Consider the following 24,466-nt stretch of genomic DNA (forward strand, 5'->3'; position numbering starts at 1 on the left):
TTAGTCAGTGCATCAACTAATGTTAAAGGGGTCATATGGTGCTTTTTAAAAGATCATTATTTGGTGTAACAGAATATGTTGACATGCTTTAATGTTCAAAAATCATTCTTTTTCAAATACTGTACATTATTGTAGGTCCTCTATGCCCCGCCTCTTTCAAACGTGTCGTATTCTACAAAGTCCCTCCTTCTGACAAGCGCAGTCTGCTCTGATTGGCCAACTGACCCAGTGCATTGTGATTGGCCGAACAACACAAGCACTCGACGGAAATGTAATGCCCCTTTCCATAATCGAGAGCTTAATCTTTCAAAATAAATGTAAAGACAGTTAATAATGTCCTTAGTTTTATCATTAGTTCAAGACCGAAAGGGGAATAGAGTCAGGTGACAGACACAGTGATGAAGCTCCTATGTGTTTGCAGTACACAAGCCACAGACGGTAAAGACAGCTGACTCCACTGTGTCACCCTCTCTCTCTCTCTCTCTCTCTCTCTCTCTCTCTCTCACACACACACTCACACACACAACGTGCAAAACTACGCATTTGAACAGTCAATAGCAAATACTTTAATAACAAAACATACTTACAGTAGCTGATTCAGAAGCGCTAGTTTGTCGTAGCAAAGTTAGAATGACCTCCTCTCCAAGGTTCACGAAACCGTCGTCCTTAAAATGCGTTGCTTCTCTGTTGTTAGTAATCTTAAAGATTCCTAAAGATTTTAACGATCTAAACGCAAAGTGTAAAGCACACGGCGCAGGTGCACTCAGGGCGTGTCCAAATCCACTTTTGCTATTTTAACGACGGAAAAATGGTTGGCGCATGGTCTAAATGGGTTGTCCCTATTCTCTTAATGAGTAATGGGTGTTTTTTGGGTGTAACGTGCAATAAACCAATCAGAGTCTCATCTTCCATTCCCTTTAAAAGCCAGTTGCACTCGTGCCATGACGGATTTGCTATACACGGCAGAATTTGGCAAGCGCAAAGACAGAACGCGTCTCCGAGATGAAACGGATCTGCTCGTGTGCGAGCAAATAGATAGCCTAATTCTGATACATGCGATGACTATCCATTATGACATGTAGGCATTTTTATATTTAATTAGCCTACAAAAATTCATATGCATTGCAATCATTTAATTTTTAATATTTGGCATGTTTGTGTGCTGCTGTGCATCCCTGTTTAATAAGCAGTGTGTACGCGCGTTGTTGACCCGTCTATACTAACGCGCTCTTTAAATAACAAAGAAAAAACATTGCGCCAGACTTTAGACCAGGTTTGAGTTGGTCTATGGTGCAGTCTATTTTCAGCTCCTTAAAATAGCAATGCGCCAGGACACACCTCTTTTTTTAGACCAGCATGCCCATGGGCGCACAAATAGCCACAAATGCAATTGCTAATTAAACGACGTGGGGCTGGATGGGAAAATGCGAACGGCGCCGGACTGAAACTAGCAAACACACTTGTGCTGCGCCTTGTTTCGCATTGCGCCGGGTGTGTGATAGGGCCCAAAATTCTCGCTGTAGTATTGTTGTTGCCGCTGCTTCCATGTTGTGGAGACACTGTGTGTTTCGTTGTGAAAGCAAAGCTGCTTTGTTTGGTCTTCCAAAAGAGGACACAGCTAGAAATCAGTGGTTAAGTTGTTTTTCAACACTGTTCCAGAACAGTTCAACCCAAATATTCAGATGTGTGCAGCACATTTTGCGGAGGACAAGGACTGTTTCCTGAACCAGTAGCCTACAATACCGGTGTCTGTTTCTATAAAGTGGGGAAATTCCAACTTTGCAAGGACAGTCTGGTGCTTCTGACTCACAGCCTGTAAGTACATTTTCATATTTAAAGAATTTGCCACTGATTATTTAAACGCGAGTTTTGAGCAGTGTAGAGTAGCGCTTGTTGTTTGTCGTTTCTCAGATCACAAATGAAGACATGGTCTGATGTTTACACAGCACGATATGCAACGCAACAGGTAAAGAGACCGTATAACTCATTATAATCAATAATTATGTCCCCACTGGATGCAACAAATGCCTTGTTATGGGCTTTATTTGTTTTGTCTCACTCATCTTGCACACACACAATCACAACATTATGATGAGCATAACAACACCTCCACAACACTCATGAATTCATTCAGCCAATCACAATGCACTGGATAGCTGGCCAATCAGCATACACCTAGCTTTTCAGACTGATGAGCTTTGTAAAAATCGACGCGTTTCAGAAGGCGGGGCATAGAGGAGCAACAATAATGTACATTATGTGGAAAATAATGTGTTTTTTAACCTTAAACCGCATAAACACATTGCATTACACCAAATACACAAAATAATGTTCTTTTTAGCAACATCATATGACCCCTTTAAGGAACTGCAATTGTTCAGTGGATTTAAAAAACTTGGCCCAGAATCATTTTGTTTCATGTTTATGGACAGTCATGAGATATTTTAGTGCCAGGTGTCTTATTTTGTCATATTTGACATATTTTCAGTCTCATCGGCTCTGGCGGCTGAAGAAACTCTCTGCTGAGCGCATGTTTTATATATGAATATAAAGCCATTCAGACATTTATGCAATTATGCTAAGTGTCACCTTCAGCGTGACCTTTGACCTGGGGTTAAGCTCCCCTTGAAGTTTGAAATAAAGCCTAAATGTAATTGGCCTGTATGCTTCTGTTGCTAATATATGGCTGTTAATAAATGAAATGAATGTGCATAAAGGTGCACACGCATTTATCTTTATTCAGCAGCTCTAAACAAATGCTGAAGGTTTGACTCTGGGAAGGAAAGAATTCAATACAGTAACAGCCTCCTGCTTTTCACGAGCTTGATTTGATGACAAACCACAGTCCAAAATTTTTGCCTCTTGCAAGCCATAATATTTTTTGCCAGTCATAAAACTGTTTTGCATTATTTATAAATATATTATATTTATATTATACTGTGTGTGTGTGTGTATATATATATATATATATATACTTTTTTTTTCTTAGATTTGTGACAATGTTTTGTTTTGTTGTTTTACTTCAATAGATATTCCACACACTTCCACAAAAAAAAAAAAAAAAAATCCCAGATAAACAACTGATGATTCATTTTCCAATGACACAAGCATGTTTTCTTTAGTATGTCTGAGCTGAATAAGCATGTTACTGTACATCAGTCAGATCATTCTTACCCTTCAGCTGAAGTTTTTCATCAGGTTCCTGACTAACGAGCTTTATTTACTCACTAAAGGCGTCGTATGTCGCACTCGGTGAGCTTCTGCTGATATCCGGCTGTAGTCTCTGTGCAGTGTTCAGGGCACAGCCATCACACGCTCTCTGGCACAGGCCTTTTTTTCACAAGGTCAGTGTTTTAATAAGGAGCTATTTTTTTATTATTTATTTTAGCCGTTAACCTTTCTATGGATTTCCAGAGGTGGTGTCACCTGCCGCAGCGTTGAATATACATGACACAAGAGGCAGTGAAACGCTGCAGTGAGATTTAATATGACACGCTGACCCCATCTCCATGGGCACGGGAGACCAGGGCGAGAAAATAGGGTTGACCTTTGACCCCCGGCCTTGAACCCAGCATCACCCGCACTTACAGTTAAATCAGTCAGAGAAACAGACTGTCTAAATGAAGCCTGCGCTCTCGCTGCTCTTTCATCTTAATGCAGCCATGCACTTTAGCCAAGTCACGCTGCTTTCTTACAGTGTGGAGGTTGTATTTTTATTTTTAATTTAATTGTTTTTCAATTATGATCATTTTCAGTCATTTCTCATTTTCATGTAGTAAAACAACTAAACTAGTAAAACTAATAAAACTGCTATAAAAAAGTTTTATAGCAGTTATAAAACTTAGTATGACTGCTAAAACAAATGAAAATGAATAAAATCTAAAACAGATTAAAAAAAAAAACTAAAACTAAAGTGAAAATAAAACCTGGAAAAAAAAATCTGATTATGAATATTTTATATTAATATATTTTAAGTTATATATTATATTATATTATATTATATTATATTATATTATATTATATTATATTATTTATATTATATTAATACAAACTATAATACTATCTTAAAAGTACTAAAATAAGTAAAAAAAAAAAATGGTTGGCAGTAGGGCTGGGTTTTGAATCACAAATTTCATGATTTGATTCGATTTTATTACCAATTTGATTCTATTCGATTCAATATTAATTATTTTGGATAGACACACACACACACACACACACACACACACACACACACACACACACACACACACACACACACAACACATACATACATATATATATTTCAGGTACAGTACATGCCAAATTGTCTCAAGGAAAAAAACATCTCTAATGCTGTAAAATATGAGAGTCAGTTGGTACTACATTAATACTGAAGGTTAAAATTGACTGATTTGTTGGCTATACAACTGCTTAAATTACACTTAATGAAGTTTTTATAATAAAGCTACAATTACATAATAAAATTTCTACTTCAATTCTTTTCAATTAAATTGTGGCTGTCATAAAAACTTGACAAATTTATTCAAACATAAATTAAACATTGAAAGTAAAAATGATAATGAATATGTTATATGGTGTATATTCAGTATTTAGCAAAATGCCCCTCTCTACAGTTAATTTTAATTCTGACTAACGAGTTTATGGTGACTGAATATGTTTTTTTCTGAAATGACGTTACGTGACATATTGTTTACAAGCCATTATATTGACATCTTTGCGTGGAGCAAACAGTGATTGAGTGATTACATGAGACAGGATACGGATTGTAAAGTTGTACTCTTTCTTTTAACTTACCTTCGGATGTTTAGTCATGTTTATTTTTGAGCTGAAGCTGGTATTAATGTGGAGGAGACGATCTGTTCACGTGCGCCAGAAACATGAAACAGCGCCAAAACAACATTTATTGTTTGAATATTGCAAAACAATGGACAGAATTTGAAATCTGAGACTTTGTTTCATATTAAAAGTACCAAAGCACAATGCTTATTGTGATATATTGGATGGGAAGAGCCTTTCAATGTCCTGTTCTTTAACTGAAAGCAGGCTAGACTAATCGATTCTTGAGATTTAAGACTCGATATTGTTTTGTTAAAATGAGAATCGATTAAAACCGAGATATCGATTATTTTTACCCAGCCCTAGTTTGCAGTGTTAGACTGACATGCAGGGCTGGTTGTCCGTCAGAGTTTTGGCCTGATGACATGATTTGTATGGGATCAAGGAAAGCTCAGGTTTATTAATGCTAGCGAATCCATTGGACTCCTGGCCCTGGACTTCACAGCTAAAAAAGCTGAGTGTAACCACATCATGACCCCTGCTACACTCTGTAATGTTAATTATTTATAGGCTGGAGTCAAATACATAAGGCTCTGTCTATTTCAAATGCTTGTGTTCAATTCGCTGCATGTTTGTGATGTCTATAAATGTGAAGCATTCAGAAGATGGAATTATTCATTCTGCCAGAATCCTGCTGTAACACAAACATTTACATATAATGCATTAAATTATTTTAATGCATTAATTATGACATGCAATGCACATGTTGTATGATCCCATGAATAATTATAAGCACAGTTATAATCCATTATAATATTTATCTATTCATTTTCACATGTGTTTTATTTTGGTAACAATTATTTATGAAACAATTATAAAGCATTAAATCTATATAATGTATTATACATAAAGGCTTCAAGTGTAGCTGAATCTCAAATAATTTTCAGCAGATGATATGCCATCATCTGCTGCTCTGGTATTGATATGCCATTTAGGGCAATATTGGAGAGTTTTGATTTGCTACGACTATCGTAACATCTTTAACTAAGAAGGTAAATATTCAGATGTTCTGAAAGTGTGAGAGACATTAGTGTTTATGTAAGATATCCTTGATGCCGCACCCTTCACTATTCACTGACACCTGAACACAGTGTGTGAATCTGTCTGATTGTTCTACATTCATCAGATTCATTAGATTATATTGTTTTCTTTTTTCCTCAAGTTTGCGTTTTATGCTGATAAATAAATTGAATATAGTTTTTAAACTTGCAATGCTAAAATTGTTATTTTTAAGGACCATATTCAAATTGCAGCATTTTTAAGGGGTGCACAATGAATCGTATTTTGATCACAATCATAATTTCTGCTTATCTGCTTAATTTCCTGTGATTTTGGACTAGTTATTTATCCTGGAAACATTGTTTTCATTTGACATTACCATAATCTTGTATTGGTAACAAGCCTCCACTATGTCTTTAACACTTGGGGTTGCCAGATGTCAAGAGTCTAAATCCACCAATCAGATCTTTTCTCTTAAATCGACACTTTCTAGATATTTTCTGCCCTGTGGTTTACTTAATCTTCCCAACCTGGCAACCATTCACACACACTCTCTCTACATTACAAACTTGTAAGTTGGAGTCTATTGCGATATTCTGCTCAAATGAAAGTGTGATACAGCCAGTCTGTTTTCTTTCACACTGCCGTTTGCACTAAATCTGCAATCAGTCCCTCACTGATGAACTGTAATAAAGCCAAACATGGGTCTTGACTATATTGTTTCCGATTGTGGTTGCTGAATAAATTCAGTTATGTAACCTCTCTGCAACAATACAGAGTTTTTGTTTTTGCTTTAATTGAAAGAAAAGAAAAACGTGGAATTAGTTTAAGGAATTTCTTTTTTTCTTTTTTTTTTCAGTTTTCACAATGTTTTACTGGTTTTCAAATGAAAAATGTATCTATATATTACATTTATCATATAATACACTATAATCAAAATCTATATTCTATTTTCGCATTCTGGGTCCATTTCAGACCTGAAGAATTGTTATTTTATAAAACAGTTATAACAATACTTTTCAACTAAAACCATATAGTATCTGATCAGAATCTTATTATTAATTAGTGATTGTGAATTTTCTATATGTCACTGCTATTACTGCATTTAACCCCTATTTATTAATTAAAAAACTGAAATAGATTATTATTATTATTATTATTTTACATTAATATAACTTTGTAGATGATACCGGGTCCAAAATGACCCGAACATGAAACCTGTACACATTTTTGTTTAAATAGTTACATCTCTTGAACAAACAAATGAATGAACAAACAAATAAATGATGCTGTATATTTTAAGGGTCCTTTGTTTCATTCCCTTATTATTGATTTGTTTATTTTTTACATGTATCTCTTCTGGATCAAAATGGAAGAGCTATTAGGTTTAAAGAACTATTTCTACCTGATTTAACTTATAAACATGTATTTTGCTGGTATAAATTGTTGCATATGGGATCAGTGATGTTAAATATTATTTTAGACTTGAGTAAAACCAGTTCTGTCATGACAACTCTTGGAGGGATTGGCATGGTAATGTACCTGACAATGTTAATATATTTGGTCTTGGCGAAATAGATCTGCTACGCTGCTGCTGCTGCTGCTGTGAGCATGTAAGAAATACTGCTGCTGCAAATATAACATATATAGAATAACTCCAAGTAGCATACATGATTACCCCATAGCAGATCTATATAGGTGGAGCTGGGGAAGGTGGAGGGTTTCTGAAAGAAACACTAGTATATATTTGAATGTTGAGCAGCGAGCTCATTGGCTACTGATACAAGAGAGAACCAATCAGCTGTGCGACATGATAATGATGTCATTATGTCAGATTGAGTTATTGCGCCATCTAGAGTTTCATACCAGAACTCTGTATTTAATTTTGATGTTATGTTGATGTTCTCCTGATTTGATTTGCTTATGCGATAGCAATAATATAAAAACAATACAAATATACAGCTTTTATCCATTTGCGTCCTGCGTCTCACGCCGCTGTGTGTGTTTCAGGCTGCTGAACAGGATGGCTGCTGAGGAGCGGCACATGACGTCCAGCTGTGGCTCCTACATCAAGACAGAGCCCTCCAGTCCGTCCTCTCTGGTGGACACAGCCAGCCACCCCAGTCCCGGCGCACATTCGGACGCCAGCGGCGGCTACGGCAGCGCCATCAACAGCCACTCCAACGGCCTGGACTCTCCGCCAATGTTCACGGTGGGTGGGCCGCTGAGCGCAGCGGGTAGTGCCTGCCGCAAACGCTACGAGGACTGTTCCAGCACGTTACTGGAGGACCCCGGCTCCATCAAGTGCGAATACATGCTCAACTCCATCCCAAAACGCCTGTGCCTGGTGTGTGGAGACATTGCGTCAGGGTATCACTACGGCGTGGCCTCCTGTGAAGCCTGCAAGGCCTTCTTCAAGAGAACAATACAAGGTATTTCAAGTTTATCTTCGTTTAGGCCTTTTCAAAGCAGCTTTACAGAAAATGTTTGTGTCTGTGTTTCATACTCTATCAGTAGTGGGCGCAAACATCACTCATATTTTCATGTAAAGCAAACCTTCAGACATATGTCACTATAAACTTATTTCATCACATGATCTGAGAATGAGAAGCATTGAACCATGCATGGCCAACTGTCAATAGAAAGACAATGTGCATATTGACATTATCATGACATGGACATGGTGATGTATGGTGTGGCGCCAGCAGTGACGTTACAGTAATCAATCCATTTGATCGCCTATAAGAGGTTTACTGTTACAGAGACATATGATAAGATGACCACACTGACCAGAACAGCAAGAGCGGATGAAATAGCGTCTTTACATCACTGTCTCTTCTCACTACAGCACAGAAGAAATGGACAAACCAAAAGGTTTCACACTGATTAATGGTACAAAGTCTGGTCCACGTTGTGTCTCATTTTGGCCGAAAGCAAAAATAAAAAATAAAATCCAAGACCAGTGTGGTCTTCATGTTGCTTGAAAAAAAAATGTTTACTGAAATGAAATTACACAATTTGATTTTGGCAAAAAAAAAAGTTTCCCCCAAAAGAACACTTAAAGTCATTTTTGTGTTAAATTGATAAACATTACAAAAAAGTAGCTTTAGATAGAAACATTTTGATTCACCATAGGAAAAAAATGGGTATTGAAATTTGAAACTATTTATTTTTATTTGCTATTATTTTATTTATTTATTTATTTATGAAATTATACTCTAAATATGGAACTAAAAGTCTTAATGAGTAAGACACTGAATCATTCACTCCACTGATTTGTTCAAACAGCTGATTCATTCGGAAACAAAGCTAGTGACTGTCTTTATGAATGAGTCACTGAATCAACTCATTCATTCAGTAACAAAACTGGAGACTCACAACCAGTCTGCTGTGGCTTTAATTGGAACTATTTTTATTTTTGTAAAAAAAATTCAATTTAACAAAGGTACTGGCAATAAGAAATATAAATACAGAAAACCATCAGGTTAGTAAAACCTACGGACAGATTCTGTGTTTTCTGTGGTATGTTTTAAGCTGAGTGCAGAGCAAGTTGAGCGCTGTAATGCAGAGGTGCGTGATGTTCAGGTCAGAGCAGACATGCAGCATCACACTGTCAGATTGGATTGGCACAGACAAGAGGAGCAGTGTGTTCTGAACCAGATACTAATCACATGGACTCTGTGTGTGTGTGTGCGTGTGTGTGTGTGTGTGTGTGTGTGTGTGTGTGCAAAGCACTGCTCTGCTTTCATAGGACTTCAACAGCATGCAAGTAGAAATCTCGCTCATCAAGAGTGTTAATGTATTTCTTCATGTAATTTCTTCATTCATTAATCCATTAATTGCATAAAACCCCACATTTCCCAATGCTCACAAGACATATATTTGGCACACATGCCTAAACGCATGAATGCATTAATAAAGTATCTGAGGTTTCACGTATAGGACACACCATTCTAAATGGAAATACTCACATGAAATATAACACTTACAGATAAGAATATTATTGTTGGCTGAGTGATTAGTTGTAAACCCTTTAAAACAAATTTCTAAATGATCTTTGTTGTTAAACACTCAATCTCCTCCATGTCTTCTGTCGTCTGGTTGATAGTTTACAGCCGCAGTAAAAGCTCTTTTAGTGTAATCAGCTTCAGCTGCTGCTTCTGGTGTCAGATCTTGAGTGATTTTGATCAAGTAAAGGTCAGAATAACTGCAGTAATATCTCCAGATGAACTCTTACTGGACTTTACTTGATTCTCCATCAATCATGTTTTTAGAGTCTCAAATCTGATCATCAGGATCTTTTGAGTAGCGTTTGTTTCCAGAAGCTTTACTTTCACTGTTCCTCAGCGGAGGAATGATCTTCACAAGCCTCCAGAACATCTCACATCTTCTGAGGAGACTTTATTTCTTCATCTCTCGATCACTGCATTATATGTTTGGATCATTTACATCTCATCTCACTGAGACACATTACTGGAGATATAGAGTGACCACTGATATTTAGATCATTTTATGTCACTGTCTGCTCTACTGTTATAAAGATCTCACTGATTCACATCACAAGCAGCAGAATTTCATCATATAAATATCAGCATCTGCAGCAAATAGCATATTTTTGTTCGTTTTGAGTCTCTGAATAAAATTGAGCTGTTTGTTCCCTCCATATTCTCACTATATCAGACTATATGAGCCATAAAAACCTGATGGATCAAACATGCAAACTTTTTTGTTTTAAATATTTTATCTAAAGGTTCTGTTCTATTTAAAAAACAACAACAACAACAACAAAAAAGTTTTTAAAACTATTGTTTCATATGTTAGACTTTTCAGGCTTAAATCTATACTGTATTTATGCATCTTCCACATAACGCATGCATTATTAATCACCGCGGAGATAAATATGACTCCACTCTCAAAGCTCTCAGTGTTTAAACACACACTCGTTGTTACTGGCTGCCTTCTATAAACATTAAACAATCTACCTAACTTAATCAAACAAACAAAGCAGTTGTCCAAAAATCCCTACTGCTGACGGAACACACACGGCGTCCCTCAAACACATATTTAGAGTCCAGCTTTAAACACCGACAGATGCACAAAAGCATCCGCGATGAGACACTTGAACAAATGAGCACTTTGAGAAGAACGAGGAGCTGGACAATTAAGAGGAGAAGAGGTCTCAGACGTCTCCTCCTCACTCTGTATTGTCAGATGGTGATTTCCCCCTCTATCGCTGTGTTCTTCCTCTTGGAGCGCTGCCTGTAATGGAGCTAATCTAGAGCCGTTTGTCCGAGCCACAGGAGTTTTGTCAATAACAATCAGCGTTCAGCAGGAGTAATTAAGGCCGAGGCTTTTCATTAGGCCGGGGGGAGGGGCTCGTCTCCGGGGACGGCCGGCGCAATTAGAAACGCAGGCACGCGTCGCCGGGTAATTTCAGGAAGGAGGGGAAGAAACCCAGGACTTTCTTTAGATTGAAGAGGGACTGGTTTTTGTCTCGTGCCGGAGCGGGACGACTAATGGCATAATAAGCAGACGCACGGCTCTGGATGAACGAGGGAGGATTTTAGGCAGAAAGAGACAAGTGGAAGAAAGAGGGCAGGTTGAGATCATGAAGAAAAGGGCAGACGTGGAGCTTCTGACTTAAGACGAGACAAGAGGCACAAGAGATGAGGATCAGACATGATTAAGAAAGTAAATAACAGGGAGAATGACCAAACAGCCCCAAACGTCTGAACATGTCAGAAAACAGAAAAATATAAATGTCTGTATAATAAATACTGTGTACTGTATGATTAAAATGGAAACAAAGGTCTAAAAAGTATCTTATACATGCTAATACTGAGTCAAGTGATCTGTGAGTATTTGCTATTGATCATTAAATTAAATCAAAACCAAATTTCCTTAGTCTTACAATGCTAAACAAACAATGAACTGCAAGAATTTCAGTCCATATATAGTGATAAAACAATTATCACGCATGTAATAAGGCTAAGCAAAGCACTGACTCTTTTTCTTGTTTGAATAGACATTGAGTGTGTTTACATGCATAATCTCATTACGCATAATGAGTCGACAGTGTGTGTAGTTATGTGAACACATTAACACACTTCATTTTTTCAACGCAATGTCAGCTGAAAAATAAACTGATCGACGCAGCTAGATTTTCACCCATTACCCCAATTTTGTCCGACATGCAAACAACCAAATAAATGCTTATATATATATTTAAAATACTACATTTGATACTGAAAAAAGAAACCCATATATCAATAAAAAAAAACAATAAAAAAAAAAAAAAAATATTAAAAAAAAAGAAATTATGTTTTCAAAGTAGTTCAAAATATACAAAAAAATACCAAATATGTGCTTAAATATATTTACAATTTTTTTTGCATATTTTTGAAAATATATTTTAAAAATATCATATATTTTTTAAAAGCATTTGAAAATATATATTTTCCCTCTGTATATTTCAGCAGATTTGTAGAAATTCTTTGTTGTATATAACACGTGAACACATAACAATTAGCATCTGTAAGATATGTATTTTCTTTGATGAAATGTAGAAATGTATTTTCTTGCCCCTGAAATACATTTTGAAAAATATTTTGGTATATGGAGGTTGAAACTAAATAATTTTTCTTGGCTATAAAAACATTAACAAACAATTTTATAATTTTTCAAACATTACAAAAGTTACCTTTGCATATTGTCTAAACCATCTGAAACTTGTTAAAAAAGGTTTTAGAAAAACATTTCATGAACATTGTATAAATAGCATTTTTGTGCTGACTTTTTGAAAACATCATTAAAGACCCGATAACCTAACAAAGGTTCTAATAATGTTACTGGAAGAATGTTTGTTCATAACTTTGAGAGAACCTTGGCAGAACATTCTGAGAACATTCCCTGTTAGCTGGGTGTGCACTTTTTGAAATGATTTTATAGTTTGCTTTCACTAAACGTGTTGAATGACCAGAAAGCACTGTTTTTCTTTCAGTTTTGCTCTAAACTCATAATCATCTTTATTTTGATTCTTCAACCTGCTAAATCTATGTCCATCAGTGAGAGGCGGTCTAAATTAACATCTCTGATCACATGATGGTTCCTGACCGCCGTGACTCACCCCGATCTGCTGCCCATTCTCAACACAGGTGTAAACGTGTATGAAAGCACCATCTCTTTCCTCTATGAAGTAATCGAGGCTGACAGTAAGCCTGTAAAAGTCAGGTTAGATTTTGATGAGGAAGACCTTCCATTTTACTGTAATTTACTTACTTGACCCGAGTCTCTCCCCAAACCATGGCCTGGCACCAGTCCTGAAAAACCATCAAAGACATTAAAGCAGATAAATGTTGAGAAAAAAATAAAAAAAAAACTTTGTCTTCTCCAGTACCAAGACTTTTTAGTTTAAGATTATAACTTTTATAGGATTTCTGAGTAGGAGTAGGTTTCTGAAGCGATTGCACGCTCGTCCTCCATATTGCATCATTTCTTGTTTGCAAATAAAATCTTTATATTAAATCTAAATTTGAACTATTTACTACATCTGAATTAAATTTTTCTTTTGTTTATATTTAACGTTTACTCTGCACAAACATACCATGGAATTGTTGTGCTGTGTTCATTTACACATGATCCAGTGTTTTCCACTTAAAATAATGGTTTGATGGTTTAACGTTTGAAAATTTAAAAATGAAGACTGAATGAATAATTTTTTCAGTTTAATGCGTTAAAATTATTTAATGCCATTAACGCAGGGGCAGATGCTAGGGTTGGCCACCCCACTCATGACTGCTCCTTCTCTTTCTTTTTTCTTGACAAATAGTGCATTTATTTATTCGCAGAATGTCTTTACTAGCACATCAAACCGGAGACGTTTCAGACACTCCAACTTCACTTCAGCTCCAGGCGCGAGTCAAACAAGTGCGGAAACGCTACTGTGATCTTGAATTGCACACACAAAGGTGCCGGCGTGCACTGTAGTCTGTATCAATTCATATCAAATCGTGAAAGAAACTACAGGCATGGAATGTCATGGTCAGTTAAGGCATGAAGTTACCAAAAAGGCAATTAAGGCTGACATAAACCTGTGCATGCATGTAATATGTTATATATGAGTTACATTAAGAACATGTCTCTGAAATGCTTTTGAAGACTCCCTCATCTTACACACCGGATTCAACTCGTTCAACTCATCAACACTGAAATGGGTCAGAAAAGGTAAATACAAATGAGAGAAAATAAAGAAAGAAATAGCAGCCAAAATAACCTAATAACCAACTGCTTGGTGTCAAGCAGTATCAAGAATAAAATAAAAAATAGCAAATCAATAACTTTTATATCTTTAAGGATTAATCTGTATTTGGTTTAGAATTTAGTGTTTTATAACTTTATTCAATTTCTGTATATTTCTGCTGAGGGGCACATGTATCTAAATATGATATTTATTATAATGGAGTTATGTGAGGATTGTTTTAAGTTCACTTCAAATTAGAAATAATTTTTAATGTCTAATTATAGTTAAAATTGATAGCTCTTAATTGTAATGTTGAATGGCTATAGTAAATGGTTAAATATTAGGGGGATTTTTTTTTTTTATAGGGAAATCAGTATTAATTGGTGTCAGTGATACCGGCCTTCAATCATTAAAAAAGTTGCCATTAAACAAATATTAAAAATATACAGTCTTTATGTTGTTTGTACATTAATTTGAAGATTGAATGTGAAGTTATTGCAATATAAAAGTATATAAAAAAACTTTATCATTAGGTGGGATTAATCACAATTGATTTCAGGAAAAAATGTGTGATTAGTTAATTTTGTTGATGGCACTAGTTAGTATACATTATTACTTTGTATACAAATACAAAATAAATATATTTTTTGTTTATTTTACAGTAGAATATAATAATAGTATTTTTGTTTAATATTTAATTATATATAGTATTTTATAGTTTTTTAATATTTCCTAAGTATTGTTATTATTTTAATTAGTATTTTAAATCATATCAGTATATAAACATTTTGTTTCATTTTTAATCACAATCACAATTATCAGAAAGATTGCAACTAGATTTTCCCAAATCATGCAGCCATAAATATTGCTATTGTAAATTTACAGTTATACTTTAAATAAAATTTATATTATTATATTATTATTTTCTTAAATACAAAATTAATAAACTTTTTTTTATTTGACAGTTTTAGTTTTACATATTATAATAGTAATTTTGTTTAATATTTAATAATAATCATAAAAATAATAAACATTTTATTAATATTTTATAGTCGTAAAATTCTAAAAACTCGCAATTTGAATTTTTCCCCAAATCATGCAGCCCTAACCAAAGTATCCAAAACAAGTGACCAGTCTTTCATTCCAGTTGTGGTTGTTTGATTAACATATCAGTCACTGTTGGCACTAGGCCTGTTGTGATAATTAAATAACCGTCTAATTGCAATTATTTGATCTAACCGCGGTTGTTCAAGACAAACCCAGTTATTGTGCTTTTGTATTGGCCGATTCTTAGAATTTGGAATACTAAATGTAATCTTACACTGAAAAATAATAATTTAAAAAAGATTAAATGATAACATCATAATTATTTACTGAACCCTTAAATTAATCACAATTATATAATGAAAGCCCTAAAACAGACAATTGATCACAATAACCGTGACTATTTTTAGACAATTAATCGTCAGCCAAATTTCATAATCATGACAGCCCTAGTTGGCATGAGGTCTAGTCCTCAGGGTGATTTATCCTGGCTTCTTCCTGTCTGACATGTTTTGAGGCCAGAATAAGCTGCGATGCGGACCAGACCTTATGCTGATAGTCAGAAGCATGTTTACGTGAGGCTAGCAGCGTATCTGAGAGGGAATGAGAGCCGTCAGTCTCCTGATGGAGTGCCAATCAGACGTCCAAGATACACTAACCAACACTGCAATTCAAGAAGCATCCTGCTGTAATGATCCCTCAGGGACGCATCCCAGAATAGGAAGTCTCAGCCTTTCCTTCTCCAGAAAATATGATAGGATGAAGGAGGAATGAGTCGCTGCACATTCTAGTTGTGGGAAAACCATGAATCAAAAGCATCTGTTATCTGGAAATGCACAGGAAATGTGTTTGATTAGTGCTGTTTAGTTGATCGTGACAACAAATGGGAAAACGGGAAGAGGAGCGATCAGACTTTATCACATTCATTTTCACACCTTTATTTACCCCAAACCCAAAGAGATCTGCTACATTTGCATACTGATTTGTATAACCCAGATAAAAGGGGGAATTTCTAATTATTTAAAACATCTTGGGACCCTCTACTTGATCTGTGCAATAATGTTAACATAATTGCATAAGTTGGGAATGGGGGATGGAAGCGTTTGTGGAAGATTTCAGAGCAGAAGAACACTGAAATAGAAGCTTCATCTGCAGCCTCTATTTATGAGGTTTACTGACCTGTTCATTACAGTTTTTTCAACTGCTTGCACACAAAATATTTCCTTGTCACACAATTTCTGAAAGCTGACACTCAAACAGCAGAAGCACACATCATATCTGCAAAACCATACACTAATTCTCCGCCTTTGACTCGGTCGTTAATTTCATAAAACACTTTTTGCAAAACTCAACTGTTAGATTCTGTCCCATGTTTTTTGTGTTTTGCTTCTCATGTGCCTTCCTCGTCTCTTATTTGGTTTTCTTCCTGTTACTGCTGCCTGATTGTTTCTCATTTGATTTCAGTTGTGTATTGTCTTACCCTGATTAAGTTGTATATTTAAAGTGGTTCCTGTTTTGAGTTCTTTGTCTGGTAATATTCATCCTAGTGCTACGTGTGTTTCCTGTGTTCCCTTGTATTCATTATAGTCTCTCGATTGATGTACTACTTGTCTCCTTCATTCCTCGCTTTGCACTCCTCACAGTAGTGCAACCGTGTCAGAATACCACCAAGACTGAAAGTGAGCAGAGCCTTTTTTCCCTGTGTTTGTTTTCCATTTTCCCCATGTTGATGGAGATAGCCACTTGGTTCACCACCCTTAGCCCACCGGGATCTCCCTTTCTTCGAGTACGCTTGGGAATTCTGTGGGCTTGCTGCGGCATTGGAATGACGCCACCATCAATTCTCTGTTCTGGCTTGGGGCCAACTACCGTCGCCCCGTGGACCTCCTTGACACCAAGGAACTGGTGGAGGGAAGGGATCTTCCGGTGTCGAGCCAGCCGGCCGTTCCCGTGTCAGGGCCGCCTACTGCGCTGTTGTCAAGCTGCCAGCCACGGCTCTCTCAAGCCCGCTGGCCGCCCAATTCACCCGCAACCAAGGGAGGAGGTTGAAGAGGAAAAGACGGTTCACAGCCTTCATCCCAGCCAGAGCTCGCTCCAGTGTGGGCTCCTGTTCCCAAGTATATCCCACGGAGGGCTCCTGTTCCCGAGAATGGCCCAAGGAGGGTTCCATTCCCCAAGTTTATCCCAGAGAAGGTTCCTGTCCCAGAGTTTAGCCTAGAGAGTGGTCCTGTCCCAGAGTTTAGCCTAGAGAGTGGTCCTGTCGCTGAGTTTTGCCCAGTGAGGCCTACAGTCCCCGAGTTTAGTCCAGAGAAGGCTCCAGTCCCCGAATTTAGCCCAGCGAGGGCCCCAATCCCCAAGTTTAGCCCAGAGAAGGCTCCAATCTCAGAGTGTGCCAGTTCCCATGCCAAGCCCAAGGAGGGCACCAGTCCCCAAGTCAAGCTCATGGAGGGCCACAGTTCCCGAGTTAGGCCTACGGAGGGCCTCCAAGGATGATAATCTCCCCAAGTTTTTTTTTTTTTTTTTTTTAGTGGGTGGGGGTGGGGGGGGGGTTAGTATGGGTCCATCTGTAGTGGTCAGGCCGAGTAGATAAAAATTGCATATTACTGGACATTGAAGCTATCAACTACTGTTGGGGAAAGTTTAAATTTTAAGTAAAGTTAAAATTTTAAGTAATGCATTACAATATTGCATTACTCCATAAAAAGTAACTAAATGCGTTACCTATTTACTTTTTATGGAAAGTAATGCACTGTGTTACTTTTGCTTTACTTTCTGTCACCTGGGCTGGGCTTGCTTATTTTTATACCAAAAGTGAAATGAATAAGCCTCAGTCTAAAGGAAGTATCTCTGTCTCTGCACTTACTCACGGTTCCATTCAACACTCTCAGTGAATAAATGGGAAAACAAAGTAACTTGTGTTGCTTATTTGAAAATGTAACTCAGTATCATTGTAAATTTAAAATTAATGCATTGCTTTACTAGTTACTTAAAAAAAATCTGATTACATTACACATTAATTGACTCAGCTGGATAAAAACACTTGACACTGTTATTGATCTGAACTGAATCAACATTGAACTGAATTGATCTGGATCATGACATCTTTATTTTCTTCTGTAGAGCTGCTTTACAACTGAAATTCAGTTTGTTTTCATAATTGATTAATTTTGCAACATTAACACTCTTATTTTCCCGTTTTTTGATGTGAAGCTGCTTTGAAACTATCTGTATTGCATAAGGTGCTATAGAAATACGTGACTTGACTTGAATGGTAGTTGATAATTTTTTATTATTATTATTATTATTATTATTATTTTTGGCATTGGCCGATAATATCGGAAAAGGAACTTTCATTTTAACAGTGCTGCAGATGCACAGGAGATCCCAACAGTTTTTAATTTAAAAATGCTATAATTGCATTAAAAAGTTGCTCTTTAAATTATAAAATCTGTTTTTTTTCACAGGTTACTTATTTCATGAAGTTCAAATCATTTTTTATTTTTCAAATTATTTTGTTCAAATATGGTAAATATAATGTCCAATAAATATATATTTAATTACATCATGTGTGATTGATATATATATATATATACACAGTATTATTTTCCTCAGTATTATTTTCCTCAGCCGTACAGTATATGTCAGAGAGCATATTGTTTTTATTCAGCACAACGTCTTCAGTGATCAAGACAAGCCTGAATAAATTGAGTGAGCGCCGTCCACATAGACATTCAAACCACACGCTCGCACGAGAACAAGAGCGCTGTCTGACGACTGTCATTCTGCATTTAGCCATCGCTCCTGCCATTACCCATACATGTCCTAATTGAAATGCCTTGCCACAGTTAAATGTACACGGACACAAGCAGAATGGCCGAGTATATCAAGCACTTTGCCTATTGTTACTTGCACAATGCGACTCAAATGGCTCTTTTATTGTGCAGGTATGAAGAGCTGAAGCGCTCAGCTTGAATAATGTATCAGTAGCTGGTTATTCTCTATGTAAATAGCGAGCGAGCAGCAGAACCGGCCTCGGTTTGGGTCAGGTATTATGTAAAGCAGGCCGAGCCTGAATTTGTGAATGTAATTTGGCGAGGTGCGTTTCGAATGGAAGCACTGAAAGCACGCTGGGATCTTTTGTTTTCAATCCTGTCTCATCTGTTTTGTTGGCTCATGTTTCTTCATCTTTGCAGCACACGCTGTCCCTGTTCTGTAGTGTCTCGCGGCCACAGGCAATTTATCAAATTGAGTAAAAGATGATTTTATAAATAAAGTGATTTATAGAGCGTTCTTTTGATCGCTTTGATGGATGCAGTGGTGCTATAAAACTCTCCTGCATTAGCTTGTTTTCGTTGGGTTATTTTTGGATGGGCAGATGGGAGCGACATCCTGCGAGTGGAAAGAACCTCACTTTTCTCTTTGTCTCTCACCAGGTAACATCGAGTACAGCTGTCCGGCCACCAATGAGTGCGAGATCACGAAAAGAAGACGCAAGTCCTGTCAGGCGTGCCGCTTCATGAAGTGCTTGAAAGTGGGCATGCTGAAGGAAGGTGAGGGGAAAGTTGCTTTTAAAAGTAATGCATTACAATATTGCGCTGCTCCCTAAAAAGTAATTAATTACATTACTTAGTTACTTTTTATGGAAAGTAATGCATTGCATTATTTTTGCATTACTTTTTCTTATCTGGGCTGGGCTTGTTATTTTGTTTTTAATATAAATATGTCTATTTTTGGCAAATGTAAAAGCCCTATCACACCAAAAGTGAAATGTTCATTTTGGTTAGTACATGATTTCAAACAGATCACTTAGTTTAATATTCTAAACCTTTTTATCAACATTTGCTCTAGGGTTGTTATTGTTAACTAAAACCTTAAACATGAAACATGAAATGAAAATAACTTTAACTGAAAAAAATAAAAATAAAAATAAAATAATAATAATAATAAAACTTTTTTTATTTTATTTTATTTCTGTTTTATTTTATTAAAAATTAATAATAAAACACCAAATACTAAAGTTTGAAAAATTACTAAAATGTTAACTTATTTTAAAAATAGAAGAAAAAATATGTAAATATAATTAATTCAAAATATTTCTAAAAACTATATTAGTATAGTTTCTTCTTAGATCTAGATATTTGGTCAGTTTATTCAGCTTTGTACAAGGGTATCTCACTTAGGGTTGGATTAATCCCGGTCAAGGGCTTTTCCAAAACTTTTCTTGACCTTATCCATAATTACACCAAACCTTAAAATCAAATTATGCAAATTATGTGTTGCTTTGATTTATTTATGCAACAATCTGATTGAGTTCTTAAAGGGGTCATATGATGCTTTTTTAAAGATCATTATTTTGTGTATTTAGTGTAACAGAATATGCTGACATGCTTTAATTGTTAAAAAAAACACATTATTTTTCAAATACTGTACATTATTGTAGGTCCTCTATGCCCCGCCTCCCTCAAAAGTGTCATTTTCTACAAAGTCCCTCCTTCTGACAAGCGCAGTCTGCTCTGATTGGCCAACTGACCCAGTGCATTGTGATTGGCCGAACACCGCAAGCACTCGTCGGAAATGTAACGCCCCTTTCCATAATCACGACTGAACAGTCAATAGCAAATACTTAAATTAATAACAAAACACACTTACAGTAGCTGATTCAGAAGTGCCAGATTGTCGTAGCAAAGTCAGAATTACCTCCTCTCCTAGATTCATGAAACGCTCATCCATAAAATGTGTTGCTGTTCTGTTGTAAGTAATCTTGAAGCTTCCTAAATGCGTCTACTTTCGGAAGACCAAAATAAAGTGCTTTTGCTTTCTCCTAGATACACACACATCTCCCTGACATGACTGCTTCAACACTAACTGTGTTACTGAAACAACACCTTCTTTCTTTGCGTGAACATTTGGGCGGCATTACGCAAATATTTCCACACAGTGAGGTAGAGATGTGGGGGTGTGTTAGAACGAGCCGTTTTAGGAGGGTGTGGCAGAGTCTTAACTTTGATAAAGAATATCTCTTTGGATTTGAGACTTTAGTCTTTGCATCTTTGCAGATCTTCTTTACGCACCAAGAGCATGTAACACTCCAAAGAGAAAGGAAAAATTGAAATCACATCATATGACCATTGAAACTTCTTGAATTCACAGATTCTAAAAGAGACTGGGCATATAGTCGTGCAGAGGAAAATAAGAATCTGTTTTATAATGAGGAGAAACACGTCTCTTATCTTATGTTGTTGACGTTGAAGACTGGATGTCAAAAATTCATCTTTTGTCATTAAATCAGACAGATGAACATGGACAGGTTTTGTGACATCCTCAAAAACCATCAACAAGTGTTATTTTAATATTTATATACAGTATATTTTAAATTAACTTTAACTTTTATATTTTCAGTTTTCATTTTAGTAATTTTTGCTTTTTTGTCATTTTTCTTAGTTTTTTATTAGGGGTGTAACGATTCATCGATATGGATCGATACATCGATACGATGTCTGACGATACGATGCATCGATGCCACACGTAAAATATCGATATCTGTAATATAAATAGGCACCTTATTTGGCACTGTCCACATTTTCACATAATGTCCGTCTATGCATTACCGCCAACGCGTGCATTCTCGCTCAAACTCGCGTATCAGGACTCGATATAAGGACTGCCCTTGCCCGAAGGCACAAGGTGAAGCATAAAAGGCATAAAAGACGTTCGGGATTGTTGGTGGAACAGTCGAGCGCTGTGTGAGAAGTTTTCAGCGCACACTTCTGAAGCGCAAGCACGCACAGACAGCCGCACCACGTGAATACTAAATCGAGCTCTCTTCCGCTTTTTTGTGCATGGATGAATAAATACAGACACAATTAAATCAAAATGCGCATTTTGGCGAATATCCAAGTAAACACAGTCGTTAGGCATATGTCTTAACGTAAACAGTTGAGAAAGAAAAGGCGTGTGTATCAGTATATTAAATCCGTGCTTCGTTCTTAAAGTGAAAGCAAACTAATAATAAATCTAATGCTGTCTGCTCCTGACTAAATAACCGTTATAACATCAGAAATGATTCATCTATATTTAATTTATAGAGTGAAGACTGTGCAGTTATTTCACATTTGATTAGCCTATTACATTTCTGTATAGTGCACCTGGAAATTTATTTTTGACTGAGCTGAAAAACCTGAAAAGCACTGTTATTGAACTTGTGTCTTTGTTGTATTGTCTATGTTGCTTGTAATTTGGTTATCTGTAGAAAAGATTTTTAGCACTGAGCCCATAGAATAGCCAGAATTGTTAATCCAATTGTTTATTTTCTTTATTACTAAAAAAAAAAATGTGTAGACCTATTTTTTTTGTTGTTAATGTCCCAACTGAGGTACAGAATGTAAAATTTTCAGATAAATGTTCTTGTTATATATTTTGGTTGCATTTGTGAGTTAATAAAAATGTATATGTTGTTTAAAATAGATATAAAATATCAAAATATCGATATATCGATCGATATACTCCTGTAACAAAAAAAAAAAAACTAAAACAAAAACATTTCTTATAATTTTTTTTTTAAGTTTTTCATCTAAGTTTTTCATCTTTTTGCTGAACTTATCGCCTGTACCTGCTCTTCATTACAAATCATATTCTCGATTATTTTCATGCCAGTGTTTGAGATTGAGCTTGCGTATCGCTCTCCTTAATGTACATGTGTGAAGTACGTTTCGCCATTCACCTCAGCAGGTCTTTCATTAGGTCACATTTTACTTTGTAATGTCATTTGTTGGCCTTTAAATCAGTCACACGGTCTGTACTGACTGCATCAACCACAGGACAGCGATCAGAGCCGAGCGCAGCGCTTGCCAGAGACACACAAGCCATGTTAGACTCGTAAATGTTGTTGGCTGGTGTCAGAGTGCTGGACCTGAGGGGCTGCTGGCACGAGAGTCGCGCTCACATGCAGTAAATAATTGCGCCTGTTGGGCAGAGAGACAGAAATATGCTGAATAGGTCGATCCGTGCACCTGACTAATAGAAGTGTAACAGTATTCCGACTGGAAAGGCTTCTGTCCCAGAGCACACGCTCTCTCCCCGATGTATTGATCTGCTAAATGTTTTCAGAACATCTCAGCTCTCTTCCTGAGGATGCTTTTTTAAAGTCCTGCCATGTGGGACATAAGTGACAATTAAATACGCTCGCAGATATTTCTTTCTCTCTTACTTTACCCTTTTTTTCATTTCTCATTGCATTGATGTTAATGCAGTGAATGCATGTTTTTATGCACACTGATGTGCATGCAGGAGTAACGTAAGAGCATGTGCGTCCAGGCTGGATTTGAAGCAGGTCTGTAATGTAATGTGTGTAGTTCACCCACAATCCATCTGTGAAAGATCTTCCGTCTATATGGAGCTGAATGAAGTAACGGAATCTCTCCGAGACACCGAGAATGAATCGCATTACTCGCTGATGAAAAATTAATGCAAATATATTATCTGCAGGAATAAGAGCCCAGAAAATAGGGAGGGATTGTCAGAAATGAATCACCTGTGTCGAGGCAAAAAATAGAGTGCATGTGCAGTGCATGTGTCTGAAATAAGCCTCTTCTGCTCTCCAAGGCTGTATTTATTTGATCAAGAAATACAGTAAAAAATATTAAATATTATTAGGATTTAAAACAGCTGTTTTCTCTGTGAATCTCTGTTAAACTGTAATTTATTTCTGTGATGTGCAGCTGTATTTTCAGCATCATTACTCCAGTCTTCAGTGTCACATGATCTTCAGAAATCATTCTAATATGATGATCTGCTGCTCGAAGAAACATTTCTGATTATTATCAAAACTTAAAACAGTTGTGCTGCACAATATTTTTATATAAACTTAATAAAACTAATAATCAAAATAATAAATCTTTAAAGAATAAATAAAAAAATTATATACTCATCTACAAACAATAACAATAAAAACAATAAATATTATATAAATAGTATGTATATATATATATATAGTTTATATTTAAAGTTTTAATATATTATGCTTAGTTGTATTAGATGGAATTATATATATATATATGTATAGTTGTTTTAGATTGTGTGTGTGTGTGTGTGTGTGTATAGTTTATATTTAAAGTTTTAATATATTATGCTTAGTTGTATTAGATGGATTTGTTTTTTTGTTTTTTTTTTTACATTTATTTTACAATTACTTTTTGTGTCTAGATAATAGCCCTGGTATAATACGAATACGGATTATTTAGGGACAACAATAGGACAACTTTAGACTGCACTAAACATGACTTAGATGCTCTGTGTAAGCACACAAGATCTTTCACACTGGCTGGGTTTGACCTCTACTCAAACACT

General features: G+C 36.1%; 1 protein-coding gene across 2 annotated transcripts in view; it reads left to right on the forward strand.

The window, feature by feature from the left end:
- LOC109108725 (steroid hormone receptor ERR2-like) overlaps positions 1-24,466 on the forward strand; it is a 78,695-nt gene that overhangs the window by 19,366 nt on the left and 34,863 nt on the right. For both annotated transcript variants that reach the window (XM_042742850.1, XM_042742851.1), the window contains exons 2-3: positions 7,849-8,270; positions 19,555-19,671. In XM_042742850.1, coding sequence (XP_042598784.1) covers positions 7,862-8,270; positions 19,555-19,671 — 526 coding nt within the window. In that variant the 5' untranslated portion in view covers positions 7,849-7,861. The remainder of the gene's footprint in view (positions 1-7,848; positions 8,271-19,554; positions 19,672-24,466) is intronic.

Source organism: Cyprinus carpio, chromosome B17 (genome assembly GCF_018340385.1).
Source record: "Cyprinus carpio isolate SPL01 chromosome B17, ASM1834038v1, whole genome shotgun sequence".
NCBI lineage: Eukaryota > Metazoa > Chordata > Actinopteri > Cypriniformes > Cyprinidae > Cyprinus > Cyprinus carpio.